At 52.1% G+C, this 20,737-nt stretch overlaps 15 protein-coding genes across 15 annotated transcripts; 10 read left to right on the forward strand and 5 right to left on the reverse strand.

The window, feature by feature from the left end:
* Positions 1 to 507: 507 nt before the first annotated feature.
* BAUCODRAFT_69141 (uncharacterized protein) lies at positions 508 to 2,298 on the forward strand (the record flags this gene model as incomplete). The annotated part of the gene is made up of 4 exons (XM_007677302.1): positions 508 to 842; positions 893 to 1,368; positions 1,414 to 2,074; positions 2,136 to 2,298. The coding sequence occupies 4 exons, from the start codon at positions 508 to 510 to the stop codon at positions 2,296 to 2,298; spliced, it is 1,635 nt and encodes a 544-aa protein (XP_007675492.1).
* Positions 2,299 to 2,381: 83 nt separating this feature from the next.
* On the forward strand, positions 2,382 to 3,087 carry BAUCODRAFT_445030 (uncharacterized protein). The gene has a single exon (XM_007677540.1). The coding sequence runs from the start codon at positions 2,464 to 2,466 to the stop codon at positions 3,013 to 3,015; it is 552 nt and encodes a 183-aa protein (XP_007675730.1). The 5' UTR covers positions 2,382 to 2,463; the 3' UTR covers positions 3,016 to 3,087.
* A 237-nt stretch (positions 3,088 to 3,324) lies between these two features.
* BAUCODRAFT_33000 (uncharacterized protein) lies at positions 3,325 to 4,443 on the forward strand. The gene has a single exon (XM_007677027.1). It carries the CDS (start codon positions 3,657 to 3,659, stop codon positions 4,260 to 4,262), a length of 606 nt encoding a protein of 201 aa, XP_007675217.1. The 5' UTR covers positions 3,325 to 3,656; the 3' UTR covers positions 4,263 to 4,443.
* BAUCODRAFT_445072 (uncharacterized protein) lies at positions 4,423 to 5,719 on the reverse strand. The gene has a single exon (XM_007677541.1). It carries the CDS (start codon positions 5,601 to 5,603, stop codon positions 4,632 to 4,634), a length of 972 nt encoding a protein of 323 aa, XP_007675731.1. The 5' UTR covers positions 5,604 to 5,719; the 3' UTR covers positions 4,423 to 4,631.
* Positions 5,720 to 5,843: 124 nt separating this feature from the next.
* Positions 5,844 to 6,393, reverse strand: BAUCODRAFT_33001 (uncharacterized protein). Its single transcript, XM_007677028.1, has one exon. It carries the CDS (start codon positions 6,366 to 6,368, stop codon positions 6,186 to 6,188), a length of 183 nt encoding a protein of 60 aa, XP_007675218.1. The 5' UTR covers positions 6,369 to 6,393; the 3' UTR covers positions 5,844 to 6,185.
* A 530-nt stretch (positions 6,394 to 6,923) lies between these two features.
* Positions 6,924 to 7,570, forward strand: BAUCODRAFT_33002 (uncharacterized protein). The gene is made up of 2 exons (XM_007677029.1): positions 6,924 to 7,418; positions 7,473 to 7,570. The coding sequence occupies exon 1, from the start codon at positions 7,026 to 7,028 to the stop codon at positions 7,305 to 7,307; it is 282 nt and encodes a 93-aa protein (XP_007675219.1). The 5' UTR covers positions 6,924 to 7,025; the 3' UTR covers positions 7,308 to 7,418; positions 7,473 to 7,570.
* An 885-nt stretch (positions 7,571 to 8,455) lies between these two features.
* BAUCODRAFT_33003 (uncharacterized protein) lies at positions 8,456 to 9,118 on the forward strand. Its single transcript, XM_007677030.1, has one exon. It carries the CDS (start codon positions 8,483 to 8,485, stop codon positions 8,810 to 8,812), a length of 330 nt encoding a protein of 109 aa, XP_007675220.1. The 5' UTR covers positions 8,456 to 8,482; the 3' UTR covers positions 8,813 to 9,118.
* Positions 9,119 to 9,712: 594 nt separating this feature from the next.
* Positions 9,713 to 10,107, reverse strand: BAUCODRAFT_33004 (uncharacterized protein). The gene has a single exon (XM_007677031.1). The coding sequence runs from the start codon at positions 9,931 to 9,933 to the stop codon at positions 9,718 to 9,720; it is 216 nt and encodes a 71-aa protein (XP_007675221.1). The 5' UTR covers positions 9,934 to 10,107; the 3' UTR covers positions 9,713 to 9,717.
* Positions 10,108 to 10,373: 266 nt separating this feature from the next.
* On the reverse strand, positions 10,374 to 10,849 carry BAUCODRAFT_33005 (uncharacterized protein). The gene has a single exon (XM_007677032.1). It carries the CDS (start codon positions 10,786 to 10,788, stop codon positions 10,447 to 10,449), a length of 342 nt encoding a protein of 113 aa, XP_007675222.1. The 5' UTR covers positions 10,789 to 10,849; the 3' UTR covers positions 10,374 to 10,446.
* A 145-nt stretch (positions 10,850 to 10,994) lies between these two features.
* Positions 10,995 to 12,157, forward strand: BAUCODRAFT_445112 (uncharacterized protein). The gene is made up of 3 exons (XM_007677542.1): positions 10,995 to 11,523; positions 11,599 to 11,682; positions 11,746 to 12,157. The coding sequence occupies exons 1-3, from the start codon at positions 11,158 to 11,160 to the stop codon at positions 11,956 to 11,958; spliced, it is 663 nt and encodes a 220-aa protein (XP_007675732.1). The 5' UTR covers positions 10,995 to 11,157; the 3' UTR covers positions 11,959 to 12,157.
* Positions 12,158 to 12,941: 784 nt separating this feature from the next.
* Positions 12,942 to 14,063, forward strand: BAUCODRAFT_130468 (uncharacterized protein). The gene is made up of 2 exons (XM_007677543.1): positions 12,942 to 13,765; positions 13,820 to 14,063. The coding sequence occupies exons 1-2, from the start codon at positions 12,969 to 12,971 to the stop codon at positions 13,890 to 13,892; spliced, it is 870 nt and encodes a 289-aa protein (XP_007675733.1). The 5' UTR covers positions 12,942 to 12,968; the 3' UTR covers positions 13,893 to 14,063.
* Positions 14,064 to 14,364: 301 nt separating this feature from the next.
* BAUCODRAFT_445127 (uncharacterized protein) lies at positions 14,365 to 15,124 on the reverse strand. Its single transcript, XM_007677544.1, has one exon. It carries the CDS (start codon positions 14,852 to 14,854, stop codon positions 14,447 to 14,449), a length of 408 nt encoding a protein of 135 aa, XP_007675734.1. The 5' UTR covers positions 14,855 to 15,124; the 3' UTR covers positions 14,365 to 14,446.
* Positions 15,125 to 16,484: 1,360 nt separating this feature from the next.
* BAUCODRAFT_68116 (uncharacterized protein) lies at positions 16,485 to 17,408 on the forward strand (the record flags this gene model as incomplete). Its single annotated transcript, XM_007677213.1, has 1 exon — positions 16,485 to 17,408. A coding segment is annotated over one exon (924 nt), but the record flags the coding sequence as incomplete, so codon positions are not given.
* Positions 17,409 to 17,633: 225 nt separating this feature from the next.
* BAUCODRAFT_49299 (uncharacterized protein) lies at positions 17,634 to 17,843 on the forward strand (the record flags this gene model as incomplete). The annotated part of the gene is made up of 1 exon (XM_007677161.1): positions 17,634 to 17,843. A coding segment is annotated over one exon (210 nt), but the record flags the coding sequence as incomplete, so codon positions are not given.
* Positions 17,844 to 18,000: 157 nt separating this feature from the next.
* Positions 18,001 to 20,588, forward strand: BAUCODRAFT_575151 (uncharacterized protein; the record flags this gene model as incomplete). The annotated part of the gene is made up of 3 exons (XM_007677545.1): positions 18,001 to 19,154; positions 19,221 to 19,511; positions 19,570 to 20,588. Exons 1-3 carry the CDS (start codon positions 18,365 to 18,367, stop codon positions 20,586 to 20,588), a joined length of 2,100 nt encoding a protein of 699 aa, XP_007675735.1. The 5' UTR covers positions 18,001 to 18,364.
* Between the last annotated feature and the right edge of the window lie 149 nt (positions 20,589 to 20,737).

The raw sequence follows: 20,737 nt of genomic DNA on the forward strand, positions 1-20,737 counted from the left end.
AAGCGAACGACCGATCAAGGGCTTCCACCCGCTGCTCTCGCCGAGATTTGCAACAAATGGGTCCCACGGCTCCTCTGTGTCTACAAGCACAACAACTCTGATCGCTAGGTTTAGGAGCCACTTCTATTCTGCGCGTCCATTAACTAAATTCTGACGACGGCAGCAACATTATCTCTTGTTCGATTGACAACCTTTGCGCCGCTTGCGACCCTAGCACGGGAGAGCCATAGCCGGCCGCTAGTGCCATGCACATGCATGCCGTGCTTGACCCTTAGCGTAATCCAACAAGATCGCCAAGGGCAAAGCCTCTTGACGGCGAGCAGGGACAGTGAAGCCTACGCGTGATCCTCAACGGAAACGCCTCGCTTCTGAACAGATCGAGCTGCAGTTTTCCCTTTCCTACAGGATTGCAATCTTTACATCGCCACGCTCGCCCACATTCCTATTGCTACTTCCATGTCATCAGCTTCCAATATGAAGCATTCGGTGTCTCCAGGGCTCAACGACATGGAGCTCCGCGCAATAACTTCGAACAACAACGATCTGCGGCTTTCCGAGTTAACGACGGCGAGACATCATGCGAAACAGGACGGATTTTACGGCACTACGGCCGACAAGTCTGATATGAAGCAGCTGGGGATAACGCAACAACTTTCCCGCTGCCTTAGCCCATCCTCGGTGGGCTGCTTCGTCACTAATATCATTATTGTGTTTGAATTTGTTCTCGTAAATCTCGAGTTCTACCTATTGAATGGAGGCCGACGTATGCTTTTCTTGGGTCCATTCATGATGATGTTCGTTGTAACGATTATGTACTACCCGATTGCCCAGCTGATTGAGCGGTAAGCCGTCAAAGCCGAATGTCAAGCAACGCACACTAAAGCATGATTAGAGGAACGACGTCTGGCGGACAATTCGAATGGGTCTCGCTCCTAGTCCCTCGCTGTCGACTTCTCAGCTACTGTGTGGGTTGGCTGGGAGTAATAGGCTGGCAGGCTTTCTTTGCCGCTATATGCTACGGCACTGCGACGATGCTGCAGGGTTTATGGGCGCTTCACCATCCTCAGCACGAGCTTGAGTCGTGGGTTGGCGTGATGTTGACTCTGTTGGTTATCGCCGTCGTCTGCTTTGTCAACTACCTTAGCCCCAAGTGGTTGAGTAAGCTGGAGCTCATCTGCGCCTTTATTCGTGTCGGCAACGTCGCCCTCATTCTGGCGATTCTATGGCTCTCTCGACCACGATCAACGTTTGAAGAAGTGATGACCTCGTCGGGCTCTGGAGGATGGCAGAATGATGTCGTAAGGATGCTAGTCGGCTTTCCCTTATGCTTTTCAGCATTCCTCGGGTTCGACAGCATGGCGCACTTTAGTAAGTTGAGCCCCGTTAGCAAAGTACCTTGCTAATACGTTGCAGGTGAGGAAACAGTTGACGCCCGGAAATACCTATCCAAATACCTAATCGGCTTCTTGATGCTCAACTGGTTTCTCTTTGCCGCTGTTAGCATCACCCTAGCATTTACACTCGGCAACATCGACAGCCTGTTAGCTACAAACACAGGCTACCCCTACATCGAGCTTGTTCGCCAGGCGTTCGAAACTATGCATCCTCGGGCTGCCCTAGGAGGAACAACGGTGATCGTTGCGTTCATCATCGTTGCGAACTTTGCAGCAGCTTTGTCCGCAGGCACGACGGCTTGCCGGCAAGTTTGGTCCTTCGCCCGTTCAGGTGGGCTCCCATTCAAGGCTCTGAAGAACGTCTCTCAAGCACCACCTGTTCCGTCGGCTGGGCATACAAGAGTCCAACAATGGAAAGATCCACTACCTATCAACGCCCTTTGGGTTGTGGTCGTCGTCTCTGCACTGCTTGCCCTTGTCGGTCTCGGCTCCTCCGTTGCTCTGAACGCCTACAACAGTCTTGCTGGTCTTGCCTTGATCTTATCGTATATCATCTGCCAGGGCGCTCTTTTTATATATCCACAGAACCTGCCGGCTCCTCCAAACGCCTTTATTCGTTGGCACCTATGGGGAATTCCTTGCTTGCTGGCCATGGTCACTGGCACTTTCTTACTGGTGATGTCTACGTAAGTTCAACCCAACGTGCGATTCTGTGTACAGATCATCTAATCGAATGGACAGACTTCCTGTCACGCCGCATCCTAGCGCTGCCTCTTTCCCGTGGCAAACAGTGATATTTCTGGGCTGGTGGTTTGCAATCGGCGGGTTTTGGGTATATCACGGCAATAAGCACTATACTGGGATCAAAAGTACTAGGGAGAGCGGCGGGATGCAGAGATGCTAATTGGGGTGTGCAACGTGCGAAGCGGGTTGAGCTCCCAGTGGTCGGATTGTTGGTCGGTATTGCGGACTGATAGTTTGCGCCGAAAGCCCGTCGACATATGGCAAGAAATAACGAGCAGAACAGCTGCTGAGCTCTCAGAAAAGGCGCACGTGCAAAGCAGGACAAATGACGCGGGACTATAATACGCATATGTGCTTACGCTGCGGTTCCTTGCTATGTCATGGCGGCAGCCGTTCTCGATGTATCAGTGTCTCTGCCTATCAAATAAAGTCCATGAAGCAGAGTCCTACCGGCGCGACAGTCTACAAATCTGCTGCGTACATGCAGACACATCCGACACCCGATAGCAAGCGAGACGGGCATGAACAACGCAGTTCGGGTTTTGCCGACGTTGGCTTGGCTGAAGAGCCGTGGGAGAAGATTGCGCCGGTCTCTCGGGAACAGATGATAGAGCTCCTAGAAGCCAATTGGCCATGGCCTCGTGACCATACGTACAAGAGAGACGTGTGTGTGTGGGCTCTGAGAAGGCAGAACAACGAGAGAAGGCGACAATGGAAGCTTGGAGCAGGTGATAAGCCAGGATCGGCTGCTGAACCAACAGTGGCACTTGCCGCTCGGAACGAGAACATTCAGTCTCCTACTGGGAACATTACCCACGACTTGCAGCCACCCACCAATAGCTCGCAGATCGAGCAGAGAAATGCCAATGCTCTATGAACACGCTACTTTGACCCAGTCCGAGACTGACTGAATAAGACAATGACGTCCCAAGACCACCAGATGCTTGGCATACCCTAAGGTCTTCGAACCGCGCGAAGAACCGCATCATCGATGGCTCTTGTCCAAGTTTGGAGAGACATGAGGTGCAGATCTGTCACGGGGTTGTTGGAAGTATTGGGATGGGCGGGAGCATTGGGAGATACGGAGTGCTTGGTATGCGGGGCGGGGCGGCTCGGCGGCCTGTGTTACCCGCCTTGGTGCTAGCGTTCTTTTCACCCGTTGAGATAGCATTTTCGCTTGGGAGCAGGTTGTGCTCCCCCTGCGGCGCATCATCCAAGTGGCTGCTGGGAGCTTGAACCAATGCATTGCGGCGATCTGTCGGGCTCGCCGGAGCTAACACTAGCATTCCAACTGCATGAGAGATGCATATGTACAGAGACAGTCAATGCGCGGCGGGGCCTGGTGACTTGAGACACGTCGATAGACTGATACCAGGGGCCAAGAATGATTATGCAAATCACATTGCAGCCGGAGCGTCAGCATACAAAGATACCGCAACTCTGCAGTACGCAGTTAGTCAATATACTTTTCGCTCTCAAGGTCTTCTCGTGTCTATTCCAATTTCATAGACTCTTTCCATGGCCTTAGAGGCTCTAACAACGAGAGAATGGCCATCGCTCGCGCGAATTCCGGACTGCCTCCGCCCAATCGAAATCATCGGCCTTAAGCAAAAGTCAGACGGCAGATCGTCGTTCCTTTTCAGACTCTACCAGAGCGAAATAAGTTGGTGTTTGCTTGAGAAATTCGACGAGATTGATGTCTCATATGTCGACACGATTTACTACCTGTTCGAAGACAATCAACCAGATAAACTCTTACCTTATGCCCTGGTTAGATGGCACCCAATTTGGTTCGATATTCCGACTATCAAAGCCTGCAACGCTTTTATGGTGGTGGCGAACGCTTTCCTCTGTATAGTCGGGCAATGGCTTGATCAGAGTGGCGATAGCAGTTGGCGGTCGGCAGAGCGATTGCACTGGGACGGTCTGAAGCATGAGATACGAGATCCAACAAACGGGAAAGTTGCGCATTTATGCCTTGAGGCGAACTGCAAGCGTTGCAATGCAAGAACAAACGAAGACGTACACGAGCTATCGAGGCATTTCGATGAGTTCACACTCTTGGAAGAGAGGAAAGCACTCACAAGCGAGGTACGAGACTCAGACGCTAGTTACAATATGTGAAGGGACAAGAAGGATTTGACCGCGTGTACCGAAGGTTTATCGATAGCAGACGGTCATAGGTAGCATGCATACGATGTAGTACGTGTAACTGGAGCGACTAGAGCGGGGCCACTGTGCCTTAGCGATTGGTCAATATATCTACATATGCTATGCAGATTCGTTTCAGCCAGTGGGACGTTCTCGACCCTAAAGCTATTGACATCATAGCTTAGAGTAGTGTACAATAGCTTGTACGGTTATAATGCCCGCAAGCACTTCCCAGGCTAGGACGGTATACCTCCGAAATTTCATATGGCCGAGCGGGTCATACAGGAGAATGGTACAAATCAACCTTTACCGCGGAGCCGCGGATGTCGGCGTCTCAGCATCTTAGAGAGTAGATGCCACCCTTTGCAGCTCACACTCAATTCTTTTGCACAACTCAGTAGCGTAGACCCTACCCGAACCATCTTTCTTGACTCGTTGCAAATTGTTCGCGGCAACCCAACCAACATACAGACTAGCCAGATCGTTCACAGGCTGCCCGTCCGTGGCCCGCTCCTCCTCGGTATTGGTACTCGAGATCAAGTGCTTTCGGCCCGCTGCTGCTGATAGTGTTGCCCAGCACCTGTCAGATAGTTTGAAGTATATGCGACCAGGCCCATGCATCAGATCGACAAATAGGACAAATCCATACACCTGAATGTGTTCAGATACAGCCGGCGTAGGTAGGCATACTGAGCCTAGTTGCCACACTGCAGTAGGCTTACTCAGGAGAGACTCACACGCGTGTCTAAGGGTGCTGGGCTGTACATTCCGATTCGTTGTAACCTTGAGGCTTCTCATGACCTTCCTGAGCCAGAAAGGAACAGCATCGCCAAGTACAACCGAAGTCCTGCCACGAGGCTTTTCAGGCTGAGCCCAGGCGGGAAGGATAAAACGTTCACTGATCGTCGGTGGTGCTGCAACTACTGTGACGGGTCTTTGTGCCGGAGATTCGGCAGTAGCATTCTTCGTAGCGCTGTTCGTAAGAGGCAAAGATGCCTCCACGTCCGATCTGTGTAGTAATACGCTGAAAGATCCGACGGTAGGCTCATCTTGAGCCTCGCACGACCATGCAGGACTGCGGTTGTAATCCGTGCTAGCGAGGGCTTCAGATACCTTTGGGACACATAGCGAAGCTTCGTTGTAGTGCCTGAATGTACAAGCGTCCCAATCGTTGCTAGCGTTATCGGCCGCATCGATGCTGTACGTGGAAGGAAAGTATAGCAGGGTAGGCTGGGGGTCAGTCTCGTATTGATCGCAAGCTGAAAAATATGAATAGGCCGCGCCAGCGGAGAAATCGCGCCTCTCGGACGTCATGGTCAGTGGTGTAAAGATGTAGAATTATAGATGGACGTGGATGTGATGTGAGTCCGTCGTGGACACTAGCACGGCAACCCGCCCTCACGGAAGACTCGGAGGCGAGGCACTCCTCGTATCCCTCGCGTACTGCCATTATCTGAGTGTTCATCCGCCTAGTCGTAGTGAACAGGTAGAGTTGATCGCGAGCTTGATAGCCAGAACTGCGACGGTTACGTGTGCTACATAGCTAATGATAGGACGATGTTCGTCGAACCGACGGGCACTCCGAGATCGATACCCAGATGCGGTACGGCACAGGCCGCTGCAGATAAGGGAGAACAGATTCGGCATGCGTAATATAAGCTTGCATGATTCAGGCCTAGCACAGCTTGTCCCTTTTGAAGACGTCGGCAACTGGATCACGTCCTCACAGCCTATCCACACTGTCGGAGTTTTCGCTGCTTACGCCGTGTCGCGTTGCTAGCAGTCTCTTCCTGGAAATGGCAGCATCATCCGCGAGGCGGTTGCCCGAGGAGCGCTCGGAAGATCTTATCGAGTATGGCGGACAACTAAGTCCACCTTGCAGCCGCGTGAGGAGCGTTATGCGTCTTCGTTAAACTCTGTACTAGACGTGGTCTGTCTTGCGTCACCGTGTACTGTTTGCCTATCACTCTTCACGGCATCAATTTCGTCGGCGATCAACGGGCGAGACCCTGAGGATTGGGAATTTTCGGAAAGGCCTAATTCCTTCTCCCTGATTCGTACGAAATCAATACGTGACATCCGCCAATACAGGATATCTTCGGTTATAGCAGGCAAGCCCAAAGCGACGAGTTCGCCGTTTAACTCTTCAAGAATGTCTTTGGCGCGAGCTGGCTCAACAGCGCTCCATGCATGGAGAACACCTTGAGACTGCGCTACTAGTGTCTTCGCTTTCTCTAATGTAATACGCTCTCAAATGTCAGTCTTTAAAAGTACGCAGTTTCATGAAAGCTTACCTGGAAGCTGCGCCAATTAGGCCATGAGTATCCAGTAACTGCACGAACCTCCGAAGCTGGTGTACGGATGCGAATCTTTAGCTCGGAGCCCGACATCGGGCTTAGACGGCTGAGCAATGCTTGCCAAACAATGAAGAACGAAGTGCAATCAAAGTTTTACACCCCCGCTCATCCGTCCGCTAGATGTCGTTTCCGCTCGAGGATGTCGTGTTCCGTCGAGATTGTCATGTCAAAGCTAGCCTTCGTAGTGAAGCCGAAAATACCTTAGAGCAGGACTCGGCCGGGAGCTAAAGCAGACTTCATTCCAACCGACGGCGTCGTATGCACGCAAGAATAGGGACACCTTAGGAACGATGCGACATATCGTTGTGTTCTCATTGCCTGTAGCTGCTTCCAAACGCCGGCATGCTCGCCGAGGGTGCACGAGCATCGTACATATCACATGTCGCGTCTGTCCCAGAAAGAGCTAGCGAAGAAGTCCAGGACAACTGTACGCCAACTACTTGACGGTTCATATCCCGCACCGGTGGTACGAACAAGGCGTACGAAAGCGACACATGAGTGCAACGCCCAGGCAGAACGAGGTGCTGCTAGAAAATCACGGGTCTTGGTCGGATCGCTGCTTTCTGACGCAACGGTCAACTGGTCACTACCAACCCTAAGCGACCTGCGTAATTCTTGTCTTAGCGCACAGCTATACTGCCTCCTGCGTTACATGTGTTGATGTCAGGCGTGGACCTTGTAGGACACTACGAAGCGAGCATATGCATAGCTCCTCGAACTCTCCATTGGTGAGATCGAAGAACATCTTAATAGTGTCGTACTAGTACCAGCGGTGCTCTCTTACCCAAGAAGGACTTTGCTCGAAGTATATGCTAACAATACTTAGCGCGTATCTAATGCCCACGATCTTCACACGACGCAGCGAAGCCAATGCTACAGTGATATCGGCCAATAGTCACCGAGCTTGTAAGAATCGCAGCGGTCCTCACAGGCTCGAATCCGATTGGCTGCGCTGCGCTATGCCAGGCAGCGGGTGACACACCTGTACCAGGCCCACTTTTCTGCATGTAGCTTTCTAGCTCTCCCACATCTCTTCGTTCTCCTGCACGCCGTCTTCCATTCCTGCCATGCAAATCTACGCGGCAGAATCGCCGCAGATGCAACCTCACTGCCTTCACTTAAGCACCGGTGCGCTAGAGGTCATCAGGTTGCCAAGTTGATCGGCAGACTCTTAGCGACGTGGGATGCGTGCTAGGTCCAGTCCCAGCTTAAGATACAAGACCCGCAGTCCCTCCTTCACCGCTTGTACACTCGCTACGTCCAATACTGGTTCTTAGGCTCTGACAAGGCTCAGTGGCCAGGGCGCTGGTTCACTTTTCTGCATTTCCGGACACTGCGCCTTTGTTTTATACTCTATGTCGCGCCCGTCAAGCTCCGCTCTTGCCACCTCACTTGCGGACGACGACATGAATGGACGTCTGTGCGCTTTTGTCAAGAAGAGCGCCGGGTTTAAGTGGACAGACGTTGCGTTAGCTGCAAAGACACTCGTGCCGGAAGGCAAATGGAGAGTGCTGCGCGGCGACGTGAGAAGAAGTGTGATTTTCTGGGCCGACCAGATGGTGTATCATATAGAGCGCGCCAAAGACGAGTTGTGCCTGTCGCCTGACGCCTCGGAAGCTGAGCAGCTTTCTCAGCTCGACCGAGTAATTGTACAGTGTCCAAGTATCTTGCTCCAGTTGAACGCTGACTCTGACACAGCAACGCCTTGTTCGACACGTTCTGTCATGGACGATGATTAGAAGAGCAGCGCCTGCCCTCAAGGACTATAGACAAGCTATTTGGGACGATCGTTTACTTCCGTCTTGGCTACGATACAGCGACAATACAGCGAGCCTCATGTGCGAACACTGTTTTTGGATTAGCTATGCGCTCATCCTTCCTATCAGGTGTTCGTTATCTGAATTTGCGCTCGATCTGGACACTTGGTATGAGGTATTCCGCTTGTTGTTCCTACAAGCCGAAGGGAGCGAAGCGCAGCCTTACAGCTCTGAACTCCTCACTCAGATCGAGATCTGCGCGGAGGCAGATCATGACACAAGAAGCAAGCATTCTATACCTGGTACTGAATTGTACCTCCTGGCAGCAGACATCGACAAACATCCGCCAGGTGTTGGCGAAGTGTGTCACGATCGCAATGAATCAGAAGCTGTGCCGATGAGAGGATAAGCTCGAACGAATCTAGAAACCACTGCAGATCATGTATCTGAAAGCAGTGCCCCAAAGGGCTTGTAAAAGCAAAATCGCTACGTATCGGCACTACTATTGAGTAATGTCGAGACCGGCCATCTTTGAGGTTGGCTTGTAGTCGTGTTCGAAGCCCAGGATGTCAGAGACTAGAGAGGATTCCGTCGCAAAGGCGGGAATCAGCTGGAGATCATTCGTTTCATCCTCTTACAAGGAGCTCACGTCGACCACGTAATGTATTAGGACGATTTCACGTCGTACAATGTACAGAAGGCTTTCGGACTGGGGACTGCATTACAAGGCAGCACGACTCGGTAGGGTACATGTCATCGAGCTTCTTGCGGCACATGGGGCAAGCCCGTTGATCGAAGTTCACTGCCGCAGAACGGCTCCTACATGCGCGGGGATAGCGCGCCACCACCTTAGCCATCCTCCCGCAGAGCGCGGCGATATGGGAGTAAGGTCAGTGTAGCTTTGTTCGGAAGACTACTCGATAACGGGCCAAAACACGTATATAAGTCCGCGGCGCCGCGGCATGCGTTGATAGCTTGTGTGCTTGAGGTTACTAGAAACTGCGAATGGTTGTACCTGTGTACTGGTAAGCCTTGCACACGAGCTGCAACCACGGGACCCTGCAGAGATATGTTTCACGCCAACTCGCTGACTACTACTGCCATGTCTGAAGCAGCGAACCGGAAGCTCCCACCGTCTACACCAGCCGAAGATGCGAAGGCTCGGCTCGGATATGACAATGACAACTCTGCGCGCGACGCATACGCTTGGGGCCAATCCAACGTAGGTGAGCAATCGCGCTAAATCCCCTATAGACAAGGACTAATCATACAAAGACGCAGGCTCGACTGATCTGGTCGCAGCTTGAGACGCAGCTATCCGACTCCTACTGGGAGAATGTTCCACCGTGGACTCGTGAAGGAAGGTCGAATCCCTGCAAACGCAATCGCCGTGGGAGCTTGATTTTTCCGATGGGAACGATACATTTGAAATTCGGCACTTAGGAACAAGGACTTAGACCACTGCAAGTCGGCAGGGGTCTGAGCCTCCAGCGACGGCCTGTGGAAGCTGGACCGACAAGGAAAGGTCATTGAGGAATGAGCGGAGGCGTGCACGCAATTGGGGAACGGAAACAAGTGATGACGTACTCCTCAGCGCTAGACTGGGGAGACTCGACGAGGAGACACCGATCGGACACCGCCTGTTTGATTCCATCATTTACTAGGCATCTTGGAGGGCGGCACTAGTGTAGCGCGATCTCCATCCGGAAAAGCGTGTATTGCCTGTCAAAGGCTAGGAAGCAGGACTTAGACCTGATTAAACACCGTCTCTGCTTGGAGCTTGGCGACCAGCGACCCAACCTCAACAGAGTCCGTTCCAGACTATTGCGCACAACAGGGTTTTCAGATGCAATGCAAGGGCGACTAGAGCGTCTCCAGCGAGTAATTGCAAGTAAGTCGACTCACTGGAGACACAATTCCGCCGTGGCTTTAGATGGTACGATCATGTATTGGGTAGAATAGCAGGCTGGGTCGAGATTCCGTAATGTGTTACGTCAATTGTAACGAAGTGACTGGCGTTCTGCTGGTTCACCCAAGTAGCTGCTAGGCAGTGCTTGCCATAGAATCTGTCGAGACACTGGACGACGAAGTAATAATGATGCTTCCGCAGGCAGTCGCTATTTCACTGTCATAGACATGTTCTCGATCGAACTCCTTTATGGAGCAGATATCTTCTCTTGCTGTAATCGTGTGTACCATGACGAAGCCGGGATCAAGCCGGTCATGTCGATGCAGCAGCGTAAGTGCGAACGACTCGTGGACTTCGTGTGCGATAAGAATGCACCCAATCTCTTGCAATAGCGGAACATTCTCGTCGTTAACCTGCTCTGAATAATGTCTGATGCTGTTGAATCGTGCGCTGTAGTCTCCGATGCGTCGCGGCATTATCTTGTAAAACCTGCAATCGTTCTCGTTACCCGTGACTCGCCTCTAACCGATCTGCTAAGCGACGTCAGTGCGACCGAAGGACTGAATATCGCGCGAAGTTTCCTGCATGCGCGATTGCGGATATTCCCCCACATTGCCCCCACGCTCTCATCTTGTTGGTGCCTTGAAGCCGACAAGTCTGGCTGAGCGGAAACAGAGAGTCCGCCGCCAAAACCCCACCTCCCCCTCGTCAGACGCGTTCCAATACCCCGACGTCTGCTTTGCAAAGAATTACACCTGGCGAGGCAAGTTCGCAACCATTGAAGGACGCCTCCCCAGAATCAAGTCTCGCTTCCGCACCGCGCAGGTTCTCTTGCTCGAACTGGCATGGCGAAGGAGTATCGGGATCTGGTCGACAACACCTTGGTCGAGGGTGAACCGCAAAAACTACCTACGTTCGGGCGAACACTACAATCATCATGTGCTCGGTGGCTAGGACCGGATACGCAATGGTCTTGGCAACAAAATTCACCATGGCTACGGGCCCAGGCCCAAACTTTGCCAAACGTTCACTCGCAGATCACGTGGCAACCACAACCCGCACCTGAATTTCCGCTCGTGTCGCCTTCAACGCAACCTGTCATGCAGGATGTTGTGCAAACGCCCCGGGAGAGCACTGAACAGAGCCTAGGACAAAAGCCATTGCAGAGCTCGTTGCAAAGTTCATTGCAGAGTCAGCCACGAATCCTATTGGTGAGTACAGAGTCTAGGGCGATATCCAGTGCAGTCGCATATCAAGCTCACTTCGCATTTTCATCGCCATCGCAGCCGGTGCCGGCCCCAGACGTTGCTCCGCAAGACCCGCGACTCAACCCACAAATGTATAGGTATCATGTGGATAGATGTCGAACGGCACGTTGTCCCAGACTGAAACGAGATGCGGCCAGTTTCACTGACGGGTTATAGGCGTGTCAGTCCTGTCGTATACGTAAGAAAAAGTGCGATGGACGCCAACCATGCCGTGCATGCGCAGAATCCAACTTAGAGTGTGAGTATCGCTATCTTCCTCGGCGTCGAGAGGAGACCTCGCGCCAGGCAATCGATACGCTTACGGAATCTGTTAATAACCTTACCCTGCGGGTGATATCCTTAGAGGAAGCTATTCGTAACATCAAGCAGTTACCTTAACGACCCCATAACGAGGCGAGCTTGGCGTAAGCGAGAAGTGCGGTTACTATAGATCTAAGCGGTCACGTTCAGGGCTATTCATTCTTCATACGAACGCGTACCGCGTGACCTGCCCTCGATATCGAGTAGCAAGCAACGGCGTATGCGAAGATATATAAAGCGAAGACGCGGGTTTTCGTGCTTGAAAGCTATCCTGTTCAAGCTAAGGATTTTGTCGATGTTGCTTTTCATGTCAATATTCAAGCGTTGTGTGTTATTATGTCAAGTAGTTTCACCTCTGTTAACAATGTCAGATTGGCGTATATCCTATAAGGCACTGCAGTAGCCGGCACGTGTAACAACTGGATGGACCTTTACTTCCAAGCGGATAAGCGAGCTCGAGCGCTTCTGCGTCGCGTGGCTGGCAGATACAACCTTAGCATGTCGCCGGTGAAGCATTGTAGGACTAACCGCGCTTGTCCTGCCCCTACCTAAATCGAGCGTAGTGCTGGCTACTAGCATGCTGCAACTTAGCAATTGCAATTGCTTGACTTAGTGACAACGAACCGGACGTGCAGACTAATAAGGTGAAATTAGGCATCGTACGTACTGTATATATACTTGACTGCTTTAAGCAAATAATAGTCCAACTAGCATTCTCGTATCTTCAGATTGGTCGCTATAGTCTTTGCTTAGTTTTTCTGGCTCTAAATCGAGACGGTCGATAGAAAGGCTACGTTGCTGACCTTCTAGCTAGCGTTATATAAGAAAACGGATAGTCGATAAGGTACGTGTATGCAGTAGCGTATAGCTTCGCTAGACCATTCGATTAGTGTTGTCGAGAAACGTTACCGCTGTTGCAAGAAGAAGTGCTATACTGATTGGACGAGCACCCGCTTATGCTGCAGGGTCGTTTAGTCCTCGTCGGAGCTTTATAGCCCGCGCACTCCGTATCTTAATGCTCCGGTGTCTTTCTTGCTACTGAACTAAAACCCTTTGATACACTTCTACTATACTACAAGGCCCGGATCATGGATTGTCTAAGCAGCACATACAGGCTTGAGCAATATTCTGATGCTAGAATTCAGCAGGTCGTTAATGTGTGTTGCGATCCTAGCCGAACGTGTCTATCTAGCAACGGCAATTCTAAGGTCGTTCGAGCCGGCAACATCGCAATCAAATTCGGCAGGGTTACTAACGAAGAGGTTGCTGGCCAGCTTCACGCCCGAGAGTTACTCGATCCGGCAATTGTTAGAGTGCCACAGATTTACTCATACTTTTCCTTCAACGGCGAAGACTACGTTGTTATGGAGTTTGTGGATGGCGCCAAGCAAGAGACCATTGAGGACGATGAGACTGTTGTTAAGGTCGGCCGCATCGTGAGTCACTTGCACACCTTTACCAGATATGCACCGGGTCCAGTGAATATGGGCAGGTGCATGGGGCCGCTATGGTCGGAGGATGAGCGGATGTCCTTTACTAGCACCCAGAGCCTTGAGACATATGTCAACTCACGCTTAGTACGACAGACTGGCATGTTTTCTATATCCGATACGCCGATGGTGTTTACACACGGAGACATTGCACCACGCAACCTACTCTTCGCAGTCTCCGGTATATGGTTACTGGACTGGGAATTCGCTGGCTACTTTCCGCGTTCTGCGGAGATTGCTACGTTTCGCCTTGACGCGGGAAAACGCGCCTCAGATGTACCGTTTTACGACCGTCTCGAGGCCACGATCCTGCAGAGGAACCCACTAACCTTGGCTGAGTCGGCGCAGGTTGCATGTTGGCAGGAACTTGCTCTGAATCATCTTCGATTCTATTTGTAAGTGTTATTAATGGTGTTGGATTTACCGGAGGGCCGCTGACAGGCTCCCAGTCCTACAGATCAAGAAAAAGCAGCTGTGAAAAAGCGTCGTAGGAAGCTCAATGGCATTCTGGCCCAACCATAGCTGTTTCGCCGCGCTGAGCGCGACGTGTTGTCCGAACAACTTCTTACTCTGACTCATCCTCCGCCTCGTCCAGCTCCCTTGCCCTTTGCGACGTGAGTGCAATTGTTGCGCCATAATTGACCGAATGGTCGACAATCTCCATTCCCCTATAGTTCGCTGCTGAACTAGCTGCGCGTGGCAAGCCCGGATGTCGTCCGACGTCTGCAACTGTCGCCCGGCCTGGCGAAGATTTGACAGCTGCTGTGCCGCCAGGGCCGGTCTGACGTGCCAGTTCTGTAATGCCAACGTGAGCGTTCGCATGTGCTCACTAGTGCGTTGGATAGACGATCGCACATGCGCCTCCATAGCTTCCCACAACTGCCTCGCGATACGCTGAGTTTGATCCTCATCAAAAGACCCAGGGACAACTATTATGCCAACTTGTTGGGCTCTCCGGGAGTACTGGAATGAAAGGTTGTGCAGAAGTGTCACTGCAGAATCAGACTGGACCCAGTGTACTGAGGCAAAGAGCTGTAGGAGGGTTATGCTAAATGGACGTCAGTCTCCGCTCTATATCATACCAGATCATTTCGCAGGTCGTACTGCCAATAGCGACACCCCATCCCACCATTTGCAAAGCAGAAATCGTTCAAGGAGGACCGACGAATTGCTCCATACACCATGCGGACTGTAAGCCGCATGATAGTGGTTATGTGAAAGCCTGTTATGTAGGACCGACTAGAATCCGGACGATAATCTCTGCTCACCATTTCGAAACGACCATTGATGTCGTCTTGGTCTACATGTCGTTCGTTGAGCTGGACCGATCTGCTGTTCGGTAGTAAGAGATATTGTGTGACGTGGTTGTTACTGAGCTCCGACGTTTCCCATCTTCCCTCCGTATGCACAACGATCGTTATCCCTTCGACTAATTCATCCCAATCGCGGTCAGAGATCGCTATCCGTAGATACTGGCTCTCCATCTTTAGTTCTGCTCTTTAGGCCCGTGTTAAGCAAGAGGTGAATACGTGCCTAGCTCTTTACAGGCATAGGGAAACAGGGTAAGAGTCGGAGGCTGCTATACAGTCAGGGTATGCTGCTGTCTGTACGCCGAACGTATATAAGCCGACGTGTGCAATCGCTTAAGCCTAACTAAGCTCGGACAGTTACTATAAAGCTAAGACGACCTCCTGCATGAAGCTCTTTCAAGACTATAGGGTGAACCCATAATGCACGGCAACGTACCCTAGGCTGATTTGCGGTAAGATAAGAACGTTTAATGTCGGAAATCGACTAGCAAGGTCGATTTGATCGAATCATTTGCACTCAGCTGTAGCGGCCGCGACGACTGCCTCCAGCTTCACTCTAGTCCGGCTGTTTGCGCAGGTCCGCGCTTGACGAAACAGTGGGCTGCAATACAGGTTCGCTCACGCCACTGCCAATAACCGAAGGCTCATTCGATCCCTGAGTCCACCTCCACACCTAGGTTCAATAACCGTGAGGTTCATGTTACAGGTCGTGCGATGCCTATCCTTTTAGCGCTGCAGGTGTGCTCGATGGCATACGTTCCGAGACTGCGGCTCGAGCGTGGCAACACCTTTGTTCTTCTTAGACATGTTCGATACGTCCTTCATCGTTCCAACAACGTCATTCTCCCTGATCGTGATGAAAGATATCTCAAGGTGCCGGCATTGCCGCCGCCGCCGCGGCGCTGGACCAAATCCGCAACCCTAAGGTGCTTAGCGGCAGAAATATTCAGTGTTTCAGACAACGCTCGCATCGCACTCCCAAGACCCAGTGCTTGAAACAATGACATTTTGTGGGAAGAAGGCACCCAGCACTTCTGCCGCCTACCGCTTCCTTCTTGTTGTACTCCTTGATAGCGGTCCAACTGTCGTAGCCAGGAACGACGGGCAACGTCCTCTACTCTTGCAGCGGCGAAGATCACGGATGCGTTGGTGAAAGACTCGGGACAACGCAAATGAATTATTGCTGTTTGATGACGATGTAGACCTGTTCGCCGTAGTCAGTGCATAACTTTGTTGACCGCCCGTAAAGCTGGCATATCGCTCTACGGCGTTTGATGTGTCCGCCGCAACCGCGGGTCGTGCCGTGGTGCAAAAGTTCGGATGGAGCGACTTGTGCAGCCAACCCTCGGTGCTACGCGCAGTAAGCGGGAATAGCCGATCCGCTTCTGGCCACATCTATTCTTGAAGCTGGCGCTTCGTTGAAACAATTGCGACATGTTGGCATTTTTGTTGTCCAACGATGGGATCACATCACTTCGAGCTGCACAACGTGCACCACATCCAGAAGCAGACTGTGTCAGGCCGGGTCCGCAGAAGCAAACGCCTCGAGCAAGCCGCGGAACTGCACAACATACACACTCCTCATCGCCTCCCTTCTCCACCGAGCGATCGGTCGCAACGAGCATCAAAAAGAAAGTCCTTGCGGAACGACGATTGTGTTCAGTACGCGGAACCGGCCCGTAAGAAAAACCGTAAAATCGAGACGGTCAGTCAAGCTAGAGGGAAAGAAGCTGGCCCCGACGACCAGTGCGTTCGCTGGGAGGAGTACTTTGGTGATTGGCCGCCAAAGGTGGCGGAGGAAAGTATGACTGCGCGGGAGCCTCGAGCGACAAAGCGCTCCTACACTCTATCACGGTCAAACAGCTACACTCAGCGGGCCCGTGATGGAGGTTCTCCCGCGGCGTGGACGAGGAAGCATGAAGAGAGAATGGAGGAAATGGGACTGTTCATGACGGCGGATCAGACTCAGGCCACGCTTAGGTTTGAATGCCAACAACTGTGTGACCAATTGCTCAAAGCCGACTACTCTGTGCCGGCAGGCCCAGCTTACCAGCAAGACCGGCTAGCTAAGGTATTCAAACGAGTGCGATTCCGGAACGAAGCTCGTGTGGTCCGTGATGTGATGCCGATCATTGTTCCATCTCCCGAACTGCTCCACATTGACGGTCACGCCGTACTGGACAATATCTGCGAGGCCATGAACGCGGAATGGACACAATGCGACACTTTGTGTGGCCCTAGGCCCAAGCCAGATTTCGTGGGAGGTATATCAGCCGCTGCATTCACGAAAGAGGAGCGGGAGAAGCTGCAGCTGAATCACACGAGCGCATGTCCCAATCTGTTTCCGGAGAACATGTACTTTCCCTTTTTGATCTGCGAAGTAAAGGGAAGCGACCGCCCAATCGAGGAGGCGGAGCGACAAGCCATGCACAGCGCCAGCATCGCAATTCGAGCTGTGATAGAACTTTTCCGGAAGGTATCAGCGACCGCAGAAGTTCACCAGAAAATTCTCGCCTTCTCCGTTGCTCACAACCATGCAATGGTGATGATATTTGCTCACTTCGCCTTGGTCGAGGGCGAGAACAGCTCTTTTCACCGTCGCTTGCTACATATCAGTCGCTTCGCTGAAGACCTTAGTTCCGCTGAATGGACGAAGGCGTACAACATCATTCGTGCAATTTACGAGCACTATGTTCCTCAACACGTGTGCCGGATTCGGAGCGCTCTGTCAAGAATGCGGAGTCCATCGCTAGCATCCTCCACAACGCACCTCGACATTGAGGAGGATTCGCAAGGCTCGGCGCTCGAACAGTCTTCGTCGCAAGAGGATGGGAGGTTTAAGAAGCCTTCTCTTCCTTCAGTAACGAGGCTACAAAAAGAGAATGATAATTTGCGTGACAAAATCCTGCAGATATCACAAGAACAGCAAGTGGAAGCCAGACGGCAACATGTAGAACGGCAGGAGCAGGAGCTGACCATGGGAAAGCAGCTAATGCAGCAGAGGGAGCAGATGGAGCATCAGCTGGCGCAGCAGAGAGAGCAGATGGAGAAGCAGCTGGCGCAGCAGAGAGAGCAGATGGAGGAGCAGCTAGCGCAGCAGAAGGAACAGATGGAGAAGCAGCTGGCGCAGCAGAGAGCAGAGTCTCGTGAGCAGAAGGTTTTGATGGAGAGGCAGCTGATACAGCAGGGGGACATTATCAATCTATTGAAAGCGGCGAAAGCGATGTAGAAATCATCGCGCCTATGTAACATATCGTCGCTTCTATGCTCATCGGTATTCTGGGCTTTGCGTCAATTGCATTCCACGGTAACGGCCAAAGGCGGAGGATTCTTTAGCAGGAAGACGGAGTTTGAGAATGAAGATCACGACGGAGCGCGATCAGTGACGAAGGAGATAGTGAATCAATCGGTCAGTGGCTGCACACGCATTGCTTGGAGAACCTTTGGCTCAGCCAACCTGTACACCGACGTTTAACTGAAGGCGCAGAGCGCCGCCAATTAGATGGTGCAGCCTGCTCGGCGCTTTGAAACACCTTAGACAGACGCACGGACACCGCAGCATACATCACGTTCCGCTGCCACCGATGTCTGCAAGGCGAACCATTTGCCTTGAGTGCTGGCAGGTTTTAAGTCTTGCTGCGTCCGCCATCATCGCTCGACCACTGACCCCTTCCTTGTGCTAAGATGGTTCTATGCACTGTCCATACGCCTGACGAACCGGACAATACCTGGACGGTTGTCCGGCCTCCACGGTGCCACAAGAACACAAAGGGCGCTTATCGGAAGCCTATACGAGCTTCGGACGTCTCTACTGCCGCTCGTCGCGCCCAGCATTCCATTCAGAAACCTCCAGCTGTGGCCAAGTCGCCATCTTGGTCCTTACAGAATAACGATACACCGTCAATGCCGTCGGTCTTGCCGCAGCATTCCATGCTCGTCACTAATGGAGACTATGCTCAAGAACAAGCCCAGGAGCCCTTTGGGGATTTTGGAAGCGCGCATGCTAGTCAGAGGAACTCACCGGCATCCACGGCTCTCGGAAGGCAACTCGCTGCTCTTGAGTTTATGCCACAGTCAGGAAGCTCAGGGCCCGGCGACAAGCCGTCAAGGTCTACTAGACAGGCAGTCACCCGCAATACCAAAGCAAGACCTACTGGCATACTGACTCTGGCTGAAAAGGCCAACTTCACCGGCCTCATCCTCCAACCTGACTCTCCTCATGTCACTGAGGAGCAACTCACTACTGAAATCAGAGCAATCTACGCCGGCTTAATTATGGCAGAGGCCAAGTGTATCAATGTTGACGCTGCGCTAGCAGCAGACCCGAACAGTAAACTTGAGGACTCGCAGTGGCAGGCGCTCGTTGCGCTACACCGTACCCTGATGTACGAACATCATGATTTCTGTATGGCGACACGACACCCTTCTGCGACACCGTCCTTACGTGGTCTGCCGATCAAATATGCTATGCCCGGTAAGTAGCAAGTGTATGTTGTGTCGGAGTTCGGAGCAGACTCTAATCGAGGTGCAATATTTATAGCCAGGATGTGGAAGCACGCTATCCATACCTTCCTCGAGCTGCTCCGACATCGCAGACCCGACTCGCAAGACTATCTGGAGTCCTTCCTCTATCTCGCGTACCAAATGATAGCACTGTTATATGAGACTGTACCAGAATTTCTCGATACATGGATTGAGTGTTTAGGTGACCTGGCTCGCTACCGTACGGCTATAGAGACCGACCGTCCGACTTACAATTCCTGGGCTACCGCTGCAGCAGGATGGTATAACAAAGCATCTGACCGACATCCACAGATCGGCCGTTTGTATCGTAGGTCTCATCCGTCTCTCCATACTCGATGCTAGCTAACATGCATTATCACCATTAGATCATCTAGCGATTCTACAGCCACCAGGTCTCCATAAGCTCGCGCTATACGGCAAGTCAATGAGCTGTGTGATTCCGTTCTCAAATGCAAGAGATTCTCTTGCACACCTCTGTGCCGGTATTCTTAAGAATCAGCTTCATGTCGACTGTTCTCCGAGCAGGGCTGTCGAGGCTGCCTTGTGTAAGGTCTCCGCCGCGATCTGCTTAGGCTGGCCTGATGCGGCAATTAGCGAAAACTTTGACGAAGCAATATCCTTCTTGAACAAACCCGACACGTTCTCTTGGCGCTTCTGTGGTGTACCACTGGCTATAGCAAACATCTCTGCGCTGTTCGGCAATGGATCTTCCCTCAACTTTCTTCGCCAAACATTGGAGTTTACCAACCGCGAAGATACCAAGCTTTATCATGATAGCGGTGAGAAGCTGTCCGAATGCGACGACACGGCCCCTAGCCCGACGGACCTTGGCTGTGCTGAAGCTTCCCGGCTACTCTTGTGGGCCAAAAGGCTCACTCTTGCTTGCTGGACACCGGCTTTGCGCCTGGCCTCTACCGGCGATACGATGGCATTCAATCATACTATGCTTTCCTTCGTCCACTGTCTGGCTAGAGCGGAGGCTAACTGTAAAGCTGTACCTAGTGTTTATAGGGCACTGACGTCTGTTATCACGCTTTCAGACTTTGCCTGGTCCGAAATCAGCGAGCTCTTAAACCGGGTTGCTCAAGTATATCCATTAACACTTGCAATCATGCAGCATGCTAAGCAAGGCACATGGCCGGGCTCAGAAGACGTCTTGAGTGCTATGCCTCTACCGGAAGACTGGAGTCTGCGGGGCATGATCTGGCAATTTGCGTGTTTCTGTCCGGGTTGGTTCAATGGGAAAGGGGACATTTGGGAAAGAATGGTGGAGGACGATCGTGCGACCATAGCACGAGCAGAGCGGACAATATACCTTGGCCTGAGATTGGCATTCGTGGGTTACGTTTGTCTATATGTGGTGTTGAAAGCTAATATCTCGTAGGAGACTGAGTATATCAGCTACGACCCTGTTGCTCACTCATTCTGCGCTGCAACCGCTTTCAGCTCCAACACTCACACGCTGTCGGTTGCGCAGCCAACCTGTGCACTACCGGCAGCACCAACTTCGTCGACGTCTTCCACACCTTGGTC

Source organism: Baudoinia panamericana (genome assembly GCF_000338955.1).
Source record: "Baudoinia panamericana UAMH 10762 unplaced genomic scaffold BAUCOscaffold_5, whole genome shotgun sequence".
Lineage (NCBI taxonomy): Eukaryota > Fungi > Ascomycota > Dothideomycetes > Mycosphaerellales > Teratosphaeriaceae > Baudoinia > Baudoinia panamericana.